The 12,726-nt window shown below is 48.3% G+C and overlaps 2 protein-coding genes across 3 annotated transcripts in view; one reads left to right on the top strand and one right to left on the bottom strand.

The window, feature by feature from the left end:
• TSHZ1 (teashirt zinc finger homeobox 1) overlaps positions 1-3,311 on the bottom strand; it is a 57,553-nt gene extending 54,242 nt beyond the window's left edge. For both annotated transcript variants that reach the window (XM_017819518.1, XM_017819517.1), the window contains exon 1: positions 733-3,311. In XM_017819518.1, the coding sequence (XP_017675007.1) occupies positions 733-772 (40 nt within the window). In that variant the 5' untranslated portion in view covers positions 773-3,311. The remainder of the gene's footprint in view (positions 1-732) is intronic.
• Positions 3,312-3,558: 247 nt separating this feature from the next.
• Positions 3,559-12,349, top strand: ZADH2 (zinc binding alcohol dehydrogenase domain containing 2). The gene is made up of 2 exons (XM_017819519.1): positions 3,559-4,559; positions 10,585-12,349. Exons 1-2 carry the CDS (start codon positions 4,270-4,272, stop codon positions 11,507-11,509), a joined length of 1,215 nt encoding a protein of 404 aa, XP_017675008.1. The 5' UTR covers positions 3,559-4,269; the 3' UTR covers positions 11,510-12,349.
• Positions 12,350-12,726: the final 377 nt, after the last annotated feature.

The raw sequence follows: 12,726 nt of genomic DNA on the forward strand, positions 1-12,726 counted from the left end.
CCAGCTCTTGCCAGTTCCTCCTCCAGAGAAAAATAACTTTTCTCTTCAATCGGATTCTGCACTATCACTGCCTTCTGTTTGCCTGATCAAAAGACATCTTTAGAGGTAATAAAAAAGGAGAAAAAAAAAAAAGCTTCTTCAACGTGACATTAAAGGCTGCTGGTTTCCAGTGAAATGTACTGGCCAGATGCCTCGTTGTGTCCCATTTTGTTGACTTTTGTTTCGCGAGCGTCAGGTTCAGCCTGGATACGGTCTGACACACTTTTAAAGCAGACCATCCCTGCCCTGGCACAGCGGAGCTCCCTCTCCTCCCCGGCGCTGCCCTGGGCACCGCACACACGCACACGCGGAACCGCATGCGGAGATTACAGGACCGCAACAAAATGAAGTTTCTAGTTTTAAACGTGTTGGCAACGGCGGGGAGGATGGAGGCTGTCAGGCTCGGCGTGACACACCTCAGGAACTACGCCGATCCCTCCGGCTCCCGCGTACAAAGAAGTATAAACTACAGCCCCTGTCTCTTCCCCACCAAGGTGCTGCTCCCCCCCCGCCCCCCTTTCGCCCCCCCACTCCGCCCCAAACCCCAAATCCCCCGGAGGCAGCCACCCGGGGTGTTTTAAATCTGCAGCGGGGCTGGAGGAACCGCTCCCCCCGCGGCGATGCTTCCCGGCGGGTTAACCCCTCCCCTGCCGTGCCCGCGGCTCCCCAGCGCGGGGAGGCGGAGGGTGTTACCTGCGGAGCGCCGGGGTGCCTGCTGCTTTCTCCGCGGCATTGCTGCCGCCGCCGCCGCCGCCTCGCCGCCGCCGCCGCAGAGTTTCCGCGCAGGACTCTTCTTCCGATCCCCCTCTTTTCATGCAGAAACAAATACACACGCACACACCCGCGCACGCACACACACAAATAATAATAATAAAAAAAAAAAAAATAAAATGGGGAGGGGGGGAAGGGAAGGAGGGAGGGAGGGAAGGAGGGAGGGGGAGGAAGGAGAAAAGAAAGCGGATTCAACTTCTAATTCCGCCTAGGAAGAGCGAGAGGGAGGGTGGGGAGGAATGGGAGAGAGGGAGAGGAGGAGGAAGGAGGAGGGGGGGGGAGGAAGGAGAAAAAGTTTGGTCGGGTTCTCCTCTCGCCCGGTCCGGGCTCCCCCCCCGGGTCAGCTCCCGGCGCGGCGAGCGGGGTGCGCGGGGCGGGGGGGAAGGTGGGGTGTGGGATGAGGCAAGCCACAGACTGGTGACAGGGATGCCAATTTCCGCCGCCACTCCAAAAACTTGCTTAGGAAATGTTTTCATTTACAAGGTTAATTTTCCTCCCTCTCTCTCTCTCACACACTCTCTCTCTTTCTCTCTTTTAAGTTCCTTATAAGACAAAGCTCTTCAGTCCTCTCGGCAGCAGCAGCAGCAGGGAAGATGCCAGTGGAGATGTGCAAAATAAATAAGATTTGATCAGTTCAATCTGTAGCCCAAATCCATTATCTTTCTTTCGTTCCTTTTTTTTCCCCTCCTTTTCCTCTCTCCCCTTCTCCCCCTCCTTTCCTTAATCACTTCTTCGTCTTCTTCTCCTCCTTCTTCGCGGTGGAGAGCCGAGCAAGCGGCGGCGATGAGACGGTAAATTCAGTCACTCCCCCCCTCTCAGGCTTTCTCCGAGATCAAAGAGTCTCAAAGCGCAACTTTCTCGCTCGCTCGCTCGCTGGCTTGTTTCAAGCTCGTGGATTTGTGTGTTGTTGTTGCTGTTGTTGTTGGGGGGTTTTTTGTTTGTTTGGTTTTTTATTGCGTTGATAATAGTTTGTTCATTGTGCAAAAAACGAGGTCGATCCAGTCTCTCCTTCTCCTCCCAGCACTTAGTCTAAGAGCAAGGAAGCAAATCATAAAAAGGAGTAAAGCCCCCATACATACATATACACCGGATGGGAAATGTCAGTCACTCCTCCACCTTCCAAACAGTCACAGATCAAACAGTGTCACCACCGGAGAGGACTACTTTTCTCTCTTGCTCTCCCTTTTTTTTCTCTTCCACAAATCGAAGCTTCTTCTGCTACTAAATATAATGCAAACACATTTTTTTATCATGGATTTTTTTTTGGCTGATCTTGATCTGCAATAGAAGAAAAAAAAAAAAGGAAAAAAAAACCAACACACACACACAAAAAAATTTGCCAAAACCAAGAAAAGCCCCGGAGAGTGTGTGCAAAGAGGGAGGGGGGGAGCAAGAAAAGACATTCACTGAGTGGGACAGATTAACGTGAACTGTCCCCCCCCGCCTTAAACTCCTGGGAGAGAAAGAGATCCACTCTCCCTCTCTTCTCTTTTCACTGAAATATAACACACATTCGGATCCCAGGGCTCTCAGACAGTCTCAACTGATAGACAGACACATCGAGCTGCTTTTCCTGCTTCAGTTTGTTACTCCTCCTCCTCTTGCCCACGTCACCCTGACAATTACAAATAGGTCTCACACAAACCCATACCTGTCAATCTTTTTAATTGCTTTGTTTTCATTTTTTTCCCTTTCCCAGAGCTAAACAATATGACAAAAAAAAAAGAAGTCTTAATACAGCACAGCATAAAAGATTCCTCATGTGAGACACGCGTTGAGGGGGTTGTTATTATAATCCACTTGCTAAAGTGCTGTGCAAGACGCATGTGCTGATTTAACTTCAGCAGAGGTCTTGTTCCAGCAAACTTAAAAAAAAGAGGCAGGCAGGAGATGATACCTCGCCGTGGCACACGTATACCCGGCATTGAATTAAAAATGATTTGTGGGAGATTACAGTTCATTCTTACTTTAAAATACCAACAGATTGCAGAGCGAGAACTGCAGCATATGAAACATGCTGCTAATACATTTTGCACAGTATGTGTCTGGGGATTTATATAACGTTAGCTGCGAGAACAGAAGGGTTCTTCCCTTTCCTTTTTTTAAGTCAAGAAAGCAAATAAAAACTACTCAGCTGATTCCTAAAAGAAAACACTTGGAACTGCAGTTTTGTTCTTTTTCGGGCAGAAGGGGATTTTTTTTTTCTTCTTAACACCGCACAATTAAGCATTGAGCAGTTTATACTGGTAGGAGGGAGTTAATTCTGGGAACTACACGCGACATTGGTGCAACATCTCTATTACATTACTTCAGTTCTACCAAGTTGGGATTGGCGGCTCCATCACATTGACTTCGGTCCCTTGACCCAGTTGATTCCCTGCGCAGGTTCCCTCACCCAAACGTAGTCTAGAGCGAGAGGTGATTTTATACATATACATATAACTATATATATATATATATATATATAGTTAAAGAGAAAGAAGAGGAGGGGAAAAAAAACCAAAAATATTTTCTAGCAGTAGCAGGGAGCAGGGGAAAACCCCTGCCACCCCAACAAAGTGACAGAGCAGCCTGTTACCCTTCCCCCGCCGGCAGGACAGCGGCGGTGGCAGCGGGAACATCTTCTCCCGTTTAAATCCCCTCCCGCGGCCGGCGCGGAGCCGCCGCCGCCGTCTCGGGGTTGATTCGTAGCACCTTGCGAGGAAGTGAAACGTTTCGCACGGAAGGGGCGGAGCGTCCGCCCGCGGGCAGCGGCTCCTCGGCGGCGGCTAATAACAACATTAGGAGATTAGCTGCAACTTCTCCGCACTTCTCTAACCTTCCCCGGCCCATAATTTACCGTGCTTTCTTCCCACTCTTTTTTCTTTCTTTTTTTTTTTCCCCCCTTTTTTCTTCCTTTTTTTTTTTTTGGCAGGAAGATAATCTCTTTTTGTAAACTAAAGAATGGGGCGCGGGGGGTAATCCGAGGCGTTTCTCTCTGTCCGTCTGTCTTCCCCCCCTCCCCCCTCCGATTTTTAAACCCATTAGTCAGAGGCAGGGTGCAAACTAAAAGCTGCCACCACCACCTTTAGGAGGCAACTCGGCCCGCCGCACACCTGCCTCCCTGGCAGGCAGAGCAGGCAGGGGCAGGCGCAGGCAGGGGCAGGCGCAGCGCCGGCGGGACGGACGGCCGCGGGAGCGGGCCGGCCTCGCTCCTCGGCAGCGCAAGCGGCGGCAGAAGAAGAGCGGCTGCTGCGGGGGGACCATCTCGCCGCCTCTGCTGCTCCTCCGGCGGCGTCTCCGTGCTGCGGAGGGGCCGGCTGGGCGGGGTGGGACAGCCTGCGGCGCGGGGGCTCTGTTTACGTACACACATAGCTGCGAGCGGGGAGTTTCTCCTGCCGGCGGGTCGTGCGAGCTGCCTGGAGGATCCCGAGCCAGAGCTCTCCCGAGCGGGGCGGGAGAGGAGAGCCGAGGCAGGGCATGAGTTTTAGCGCGAAAAGCGGCGCTTTGCTGAGCTCCCGGGCAGCGCGGTGGTGGTGGCGGCGGCAGCCCGGTCCCGCCTGGTCCTACGTCGGTGGCAGCTGGTCGCGGCCCATCCTGGACATGTCCTACTCCCGTCACTTTCTGGATTTCCAGGGCTCGTCCATCCCCAGCTCCATGAAGAAGCTGGTGGTGACTAAGCTGAGCCAAAACTTCAGGGAAGCGGTCACTCTGCAGCAGGACGCGCCCGTGCCACTCCCGGGAGACGGAGACCTTCTTGTCAGGAACAGGTGAGCCCCCTACCCCCGCCCTCCCCCTTCGCGCCCCGGCCCCGCGGCGGCCCCCGCCGACTTCTGGCACCTTGTGGCCTCCTCCTTCCCACAGGGTCCCTCACTTCGGAGACCGGCTCCAAAGTTGTACCAGCCGCCATCTGGCGACTGTTAATTTAATTTTATTATTGTTGTTGTTGTTGTTTTGAACGGCTGGTGCTACAGCCCGGTCGCCCTATCCACGTGTGTGAGGGTGACACTTCCTCCTCCTCTTTCCGTGGCAGAGGGGTGTGTCTGTCTGTCTGTCTGTGTGCGCTGCTCCCGGCGTGCGCCTGCCCGAAGGAAGAGAAACACCCCAGGGCCCCTTTGCCAGGGGGTGGGGCGGCGGGAGAAGAGGCAAGTTCTATGTTCGGTGAGCGCCGAGGAGGGAGGGAGACGCCGGGAAGCTCTCGCAGAGCCCCTCCCAGGCCTCTGCCCGGGCTTGTTACACGAACACAGTGCCCGGGGCGCGAGCGTGTCCCCATCGCACCCGCACAGTCCCACCGGGGACGCTGACGCGCAGTGCCCCGGCACCGCCGTGTGTGCGGGGCCGCACCAGCCGCTCTTGCCTCGGCGCTGCCCCGCACGCCGCTCTCCCTCTCTGCCCCCACCCCATCCATCTATCCACCCATCCCGCTGTGACTCACCGGGGAGGCCGAGGGCCGGGCCCGGCGCCACCCCCGTCCCTGCGCGCCAAAGGCGGGCGGCGGGAGGGGGCAGGGCGGCCCTCGGCCTCCCTCGGCGGGGACGAGAGCCCGCGGTTGTTGGCGGCTTTCGGAGTGGAGCTGGGTAGGGGAAAGGGTGAGGAGGTGACAGTTTTGCTTAGCATAACGCGCCGTAAATCCCACGCCCGGCACGGTGGCCAGCTCGCCGTGAAATGAAGACTCCTGAGGACAAAACGTGCCTTCCCGCAGCTGGCTCCATAAAAAACCTGCTCGTTCTCGGTGGCACCTTCCTAGACGCCGTGGTACCTTGCACTAAAACCAAGCGGTTTAAGGTCGTGAGGTTTCTCTGCTCCCGAGGGGAAGCTGAAACTCTGGGAACTTTGGAGCAGACTGCGTGGCTGGCACTGGAGAGAATAGCACTCTAAGGTTCTTGTCAAGCAAGGAAATCGTAGTAACACATAGTTTGCCATGCTCTCCGTGGGAGCTTAAAGATTAGAGAAGCACTAAGTTGCCTTGAGAACAATGCTGCAAGTTACATTAAGGCAGCGTGTGACACCGTGTGTATGTGTAACATACATTTATGTGTCCATATGTAACATAGAAATACACATAAAGAGGGGGCAAGAAGAAAGAAGAGCAGAGACTCCTCCAGGAGCTCAAAAGAAAGCTGCTGTGGCACTTTAATCCAATGCTGACATCTCCCACTAGGATTTCTGAGACTAAAATTCCCTCCAAACCTCAAAGTCTAAAACATTGTGTTGCTGCATCCACTAATGACCGTGGAACAGTAATGGCATGAAACAGCCATCCAGCTGGAGTTAAATTCCTTTTTGTGGAAGAGTTCGAAAGACTTGAGATACAAGTAGCAAGTTTCGGGTAATGCAAGGCAGAGTGACATCCTTGTTTCTCAAATCCCCTCCCCTCAACATATGCACTTAGTCTTTCTCATCCCTCCCCCGCCCTCCTGTAAATTTAAAAAAAAATATTTTTTTTTTATATATAGTTTCCACTGTAACTCTTCCCTTCTCCTTGTCCTCCCTCCCTTTGTTGGGTGGGCTCCCTGGGTGCTTGTGGGATGTGCACACCTCAAGGTAAAAGGGCTTATACCAGACTAAAGGCTGGAGCTGGTCCACAGATTCAGGCTGGCAATTACTGGGTTTTAACACATCAGCCTGTTACACACGTGTTCTCGTAGTGGCACACATGCATGAGTGAGGATGGAGGGGAGGGAGAGGTGAACAATGAAGTCCAGGTTTAGAGTTCTTACATTTTGTATTATTTGTGTGATTTCTTCTCTATTTACTATTATTTTCTGGAGAATATCACAGAAGACACAGGATCACATTACTGTAAGACATTTATGGAAGCTGCAGCAGGAAGCGAGTTCTGAATGTTTCCCCGTCTCTTGTCATTCTGGGGAAGCATTATCTCATCCTAGAAGGATGAGTCCCTGACTCTAGTTAGTTTAAAAAAAAAGAAACAAACAAAAAAAACCAAGCCCTAAACACAACTATAGATTTTCTAATAGGTAGAAGCATACAATTAAAAACAAAACAATAAAGGACTTTGAGTTCCAGGAGGGCATTTTTCGTATTTATTCATTTTAGTCCCAGTCACACCCATGAATAGTATTAATTGCTTTGAGCTTTTCATGCAAAACAATCCTCATTCACCACAATAAAATCTGGTTTGGGATTTATGGGAATGGGAAATTAAAATCTGTGTATAGATAGATACTTTAAAATAAGAGGCAGTTAGGGGGAACTTTCTTATCTGTTAGAGAACTATGCCAGCAACCCTTACTTCTTTTTTATACAGAAAAAAAATAATCCATCTTTTATACAAAAATCCTTCAAAACTAGAAATCAGTTAAGGCAATTTTTTTTTACTTAGATTCTATGTAGGAAAGGAAGAGGAGGGGAAAAGGTGGTAAAAAATCGTTAATGAAGCCACTTAAGTTTCTTATGTCCGTTTGTCCTGGTTTTGGGGAGGAAGCGGGGCGAGGGCAGGTGTGGAAGCAAGGGCTCTCTGTTTTATTGCAGAAGGACCCAAAGGCTGTGAAGATTTGGTCCTTCTTAAAGTTGTTGGGGGATTTTCGAGATTTTCTTGAGGAAGTGACATATTTCCAAAATAACTGTAAGGATTTACTGTCTGCCTGGAAGATGGAAACAAAGTTTATAGGAAAGGGAGTAAAAGGGGTTGGGAAAGTTTTTTTGAACCAGGGGACTAATGGATCACAGTGGGAAAAGTGGAGGACTGTTCCTGCTGAGTGTTTGGTTTAAATAATGTTTTTCTTGCATAGTACTGGTTTGGATGACTTTGTTTTGTCTGTGCTTAAGGCTGTGGTGCTGGTTTTCAGTGTCTCGTGCTTTGTTGTGGTACTAAAAGCAGCATTTCTTCCCCTCGGCGGTGTCCTCCTGTTTTCTGTAATAAACAATACGAGGGGGTTCAACACTGTTGAGTATAAATAAAACGGGTGACTCAATGTGTGTAATAATTTTAAAAAAAGCCAATCTCAAGCTTTTTCACCCCCCCTTCAGGTTTGCATCTTGAGATGTGAGAAGCAAACCTCAATTAGAAACTTCAAAAGAATAGATTTAAAGGTAGAAAGTAAATCAAGGCAATATAAAAGGTCTTAAAACCCACCAGCATCCCAAGTAGTCATTACTTCTGTGCTTTCTCCTTTCCTCAGTCTCAGAAGTTAGTAGACTGATTTTCAAGTTATAATTCGTGCTTTTTGCTACTTTTAAAAGCAAAGTAATCTAAGAAACTGCAGGCACATCCTACCCACCTCACTTCTGTCAGCTGGAATGACAAGGCAGATTAGACACTATGTTTTTATCCAGACCTTGCATACGATCGTTTTAATGTGCAGGGAATCTAAGAGACTAAACAATCTTGAAAAAAAAAAAAAAGGCGGGGAAAAAACAAGCAGCCCATACAATGCGAACAGGAGTTTTGGGTTTGCACACAATAAAAAGGAGGTTAAAAAAATTAGGGGGGGGGAGGGAGGGCTGGACGGCAGGCTGTGTTGATTAATAATGATGAACCCAGGAGCCCAGGGAGGATCATTTCCCGTGGCCCAGCCGCCCCGCAGAGACGGGGAGGGCGCGGGTGCGTGTGCACGCGTGTCTCTGTGTGTGCGTGTGTCTGTGTGTGTGTGCAGGGGGCTGGGCGGGCGACGGGGACGAGCCCCCCGCGCAGCGGGGCAGCGCACACGGCTTTGTCTGCCCCAGCCTCCTGCCAGAGCGGGCAGCGGCGGGCACGGCCGCCCCCCTCCCCGGGCGCCCCGCATCCCCTGCCCACCCCCGCGGAAAGCTCCGCATCCCTTGCCCGGCGCGGCCGGGCAGCACCAAGTTGGGCACCGCGGCCCCTGCAGCCGCACGCACAAGTTGCGGTGCGGCCCGGGCGGGGACGGGTTCGCATCCTCCCCGGCTGCAGAACAAAAGCAGCGGTGCGTGTGCTCGAGCCCTGCTCGGCAGGCGCCTGGCCCCCCGCACGACTCGCCCCTTCCCCGCACTCAAAGTTTTTGTCCTCAGAGGGTTGTTCTACCTGTCTTTATGCTGTCCTCGCTGCCGCGCAGCGCCGGGAAGAGGAAGCTCCTGGAGAGACGGGGGCTTGTTACTCCTAGTGCTGCGCTGCCTGCCCTTGTCGGGGGTGCCCTGCCCCAGCCGAGGGCACGGCTGCTCCGCACCCTTCCAAGGCGGACGCGCGCCGGGAGCGTGGGGAAGGAGGCTGAGCCCAGCGGGGAGCCAGGACCTGCCTGGCGGGTCGGGGCCGGGGGCAATGAGCGCCCCGGGGTTGGCCTCGCAGCTACCGAGAGCCCCGGCTGGGCGAAGCGATGAGGCCGGAGAGGGGGCGAGCACAGTTCCCCACCGGCCCCTCACCCTCCGCAGAAACTGGGGTGTATGGGCGGGAGGAGGCCGGGGCAACGCCGACACGTCTCGCCTCGGTGCTCCAAGCCCTTCTGCCAGGCGCCCGAGGGACACGGTTTGCCTGGGAAGCTGCAACTCCGTTACCAATTTTTATACATCTTTTAGCAGTCCTGTATGGACGTCGCCTCAAAGCAGGATAATAGAAGGTTTTTTTGTATCTACGAACAAGACGTAGGCATTTTTTGTTGCGAGTGAATTGAAGGCAGGATTACCAAGAGCAACAGTCGCTTTCACCTAGTTTATTGCGTGGATATGTTTACGCGTACGTGTCTTTTTACATACAACGTTGGTGAAAGTTTGAAGCTCCCCACGCTGTAAAGAATGAAGGAAATCAAAAGGAGCAAAGCGGTTTTAGTTCTTCTCGCTCTGTGTGCAAGCAATTTAAAACTACATACACGTACGATCTGAGCTTGTTGCTAACTGCAACAATTAAAAGTGCACTGTTTGCCTACTTCTTCAGCTTTTACGTGGTGTCAAGTACACCTTTCGAGTTGTCACATCCACATGTAGTAATAGTCCTGGCGTTGTTGTTACGTGTGTTTCTTTTTTACATTTTCCAGTTAACAGAACCTTCCCCCACCTTCCCTTGCCTGTGTAAAGATATTGTTACTTAAAAAACTCCAAACTTCAAGATTCTTTGCATTTAAGCTAGATCATAACTTTGTTTTTATCATTATCTCTTAGTGCTTAATCAAGTTGTGAGAATGTCACTATCTTTCTATTAAAAAAAAATGCCATCCATTTTCACCTGTTAGAGGTCAGTAGGACTTGATATTCAGTTTTAAAATTTTAGTCCTTCTGTGCAAGGTTGTTTTGATGTCTTGCAAGTAATTTATATAAAGAAAAATATTTTAACGTTGACATTAGCTACATCAGAAGGCAAATTTGCTGTAGTGACTCCATCAATTAAAAAGTACTTGCCTACAGTAACGTGACCTTGCAAATGACATCGATAGTTAATATGATCATTAGTCATTAACAGTATTATTATATTCAAAAATGTAAATTTGTTGCCAGAATCCACATATTTACCGCTCTGCGTGTTTTATTCTTCAGTGCTTTCACATCTTGTATAAAGTGGTCAATTCATTTTCATCCTTTAATCTTTTACAGAATTTTTTTTAGCTTGCTTAGCTTGGTCAAATGGACCTAAGGAAAATATAAGGGATTTTTTTTGTTTTGTTTTACGTTTCTGTTTTGGGACTTTTTTGTTTAGAAAATTTGTCTATAATTCTAGAGTAACGGAATGTAAACTATACAAGTCTGATAAAAGTAGTCTCTGGAGTGTACTCATTGTTCAAATATACCAGTAATCAGAAAAAATCTGGTATTTATCCCAGAAATTTAAATTGAAGGTTGAACTTGGGAAGGAGTAACTCTCGTTAATACATTTTTGTTTTCTTCTAGATTTGTCGGCATTAATGCATCTGACATAAACTACTCAGCTGGTCGATATGATGCATCAGTTAAACCCCCATTTGATATAGGTTTTGAAGGTGTTGGTGATGTGGTAGCGTTAGGACTCAGTGCTAGTGCAGATTATACAGTGGGTCAAGCTGTGGCCTACGTGAAAGCAGGTTCCTTTGCTGAATACACAGTTGTGCCTGCCAGACATGCAGTTCCTCTACCCTCAGTGAAACCCGAGTTTCTTACTTTAATGGTAAGTGGCGCTACTGCATACCTCAGTTTGAAAGAGCTGGGAAACCTGTCTGAAGGCAAGAAGGTTCTGGTGACAGCAGCAGCTGGAGGAACGGGCCAGTTCGCTGTGCAGCTTGCAAAGAAGGCAAAATGCCATGTAATTGGAACCTGCTCCAGTGATGAAAAGGGTGGTTTTCTGAAATCCATTGGCTGTGACCGTACGATCAACTATAAAACTGAAAATGTCGAATCTGTGCTTAGGAAGGACTACCCCGAAGGTGTGGATGTGGTGTATGAATCCGTTGGGGGAAAGATGTTTGACTTGGCTCTCAATTCCTTGGCTATCAAAGGGTGCCTGATAGTTATTGGGTTTATCACTGGCTACCAAAACCCCACTGGCCTCCAGCCCATTAAAGCAGAGTTATTGCCAGCAAAACTGTTGAAGAAGTCTGCCAGCGTCCGGGGTTTCTTCTTGAACCATTACCTTTCTGAATACAAAATGGCTCTGAAGCATTTGCTCGAGATGTATGAAAGAGGAGACCTGGTTTGTGAGGTGGACTTTGGAGACATGTCTCCAGAGGGCAAGTTCACTGGCTTGGAGTCTGTATTCCGTGCTGTAGATTACATGTACATGGGAAAAAACATTGGAAAAATTGTAGTTGAATTACCTCACTCTGTCAACAGTAAGCTGTAAAAACAGAACAATGATATAAATCAGAAGAGAGAAAATGGGCACTTCATGCCCCAGATTTACTAGAAACAATTTCTTTTTTTAAACTTAGTAATGGATATTATATTAAAAAACAGCACTAAGGTGTTAATAAAAAAGGGTGGGTTTGGGTTTTTTTGAGTTTTTTTCTTATAAGTGTTTAAATCAGTGGCTGTAGCACGGACTTAATGGGCCCGTGTTTGATTCTGTCACTTCGGTTAGCGTGAGACAAGAACATTGTTCTTGACAGAATAAGTCTTGATGCAGAGGCAGATTTAGTCTGTCAGCCTGATTTGATAAGACTTCATATATAGTTCAGCTCAGAAAAAAAATCTTCTGGCAATTTTGATTCCCTGATTTAAAAATAAAATTGTTAGAACAAGACTAAATAAAGAGTTGTATCTTTGGGTTGCTCTGTTAATCTCTTGAAGTTTCTGGGAAGAAAAATGCTCTTGATTTTTTGTCACAAACATGATAATCATAACTCAGTTGCATCATGGATCATAGTAATATTCCTCGACTGGTTATACAGGGAAATTTATCCTCCAATGCTGACATGTCAGTGATGTTAAGCAACTTGATTTTTTTTTTTTAAAATCATGTCTTTCATAACTATAAACAACTGTGCAATTTTCTTTCAAATCTTTAACTACAAGTTGCAACATAGTCTCATTTTCTTGCCTGTTAATTTTCTACTGCTGCTGTGTACTGTCCAGTCTCTCATTTAGTCAATATTGAAAAGTTGTTGGAGCAAGATTTTGAGCCATGTTCGTGTGTGTTCGGGTCCTGTATATTTTTGAAGATTAAATAAAGTTTTAAAAGCTATTTAACTGTTCCTGGCATTTATTCATATTTATGTGTTTCTTGCTGACTAACTCTTTTGTAGGTATTCTCCATTCTGTAGAGTTCTTTGACTGCTCATTTTTTAAGTGACTTCCCATAACCAGGCTACTACTTCTACTTTTACCAAATACTGCTTCTGCAGAAGCCCTTTTACAAACAGCAAGACCATTTTAATTCTACAGTCACAGCACCTGGTACAGGTACCGATGCTCAGGCATAGATTATCTAGTGGGTGAAGTTAAAAGGTTTTGTAAAGTTTTGAAAATTCTTCCTCACTTAATAGATATTATTAATGATATGTACAGTGGAAATTCCAGCTTGAAGCATAATATTTTCCAGAACAATAAAATACTGAAACT

Source organism: Lepidothrix coronata, unplaced genomic scaffold (genome assembly GCF_001604755.1).
Source record: "Lepidothrix coronata isolate B3197 unplaced genomic scaffold, Lepidothrix_coronata-1.0 Scaffold75, whole genome shotgun sequence".
Lineage (NCBI taxonomy): Eukaryota > Metazoa > Chordata > Aves > Passeriformes > Pipridae > Lepidothrix > Lepidothrix coronata.

Excerpts from the sequence above, each read along its gene's own strand:
- ZADH2 (XM_017819519.1), top strand. The coding sequence starts at position 4,270 with ATGAGTTTTAGCGCGAAAAGCGGCGCTTTGCTGAGCTCCCGGGCAGCG. Across the intron at positions 4,560-10,584 it reads GACCTTCTTGTCAGGAACAG|ATTTGTCGGCATTAATGCAT; the intron begins GTGAGCCCCCTA and ends GTTTTCTTCTAG.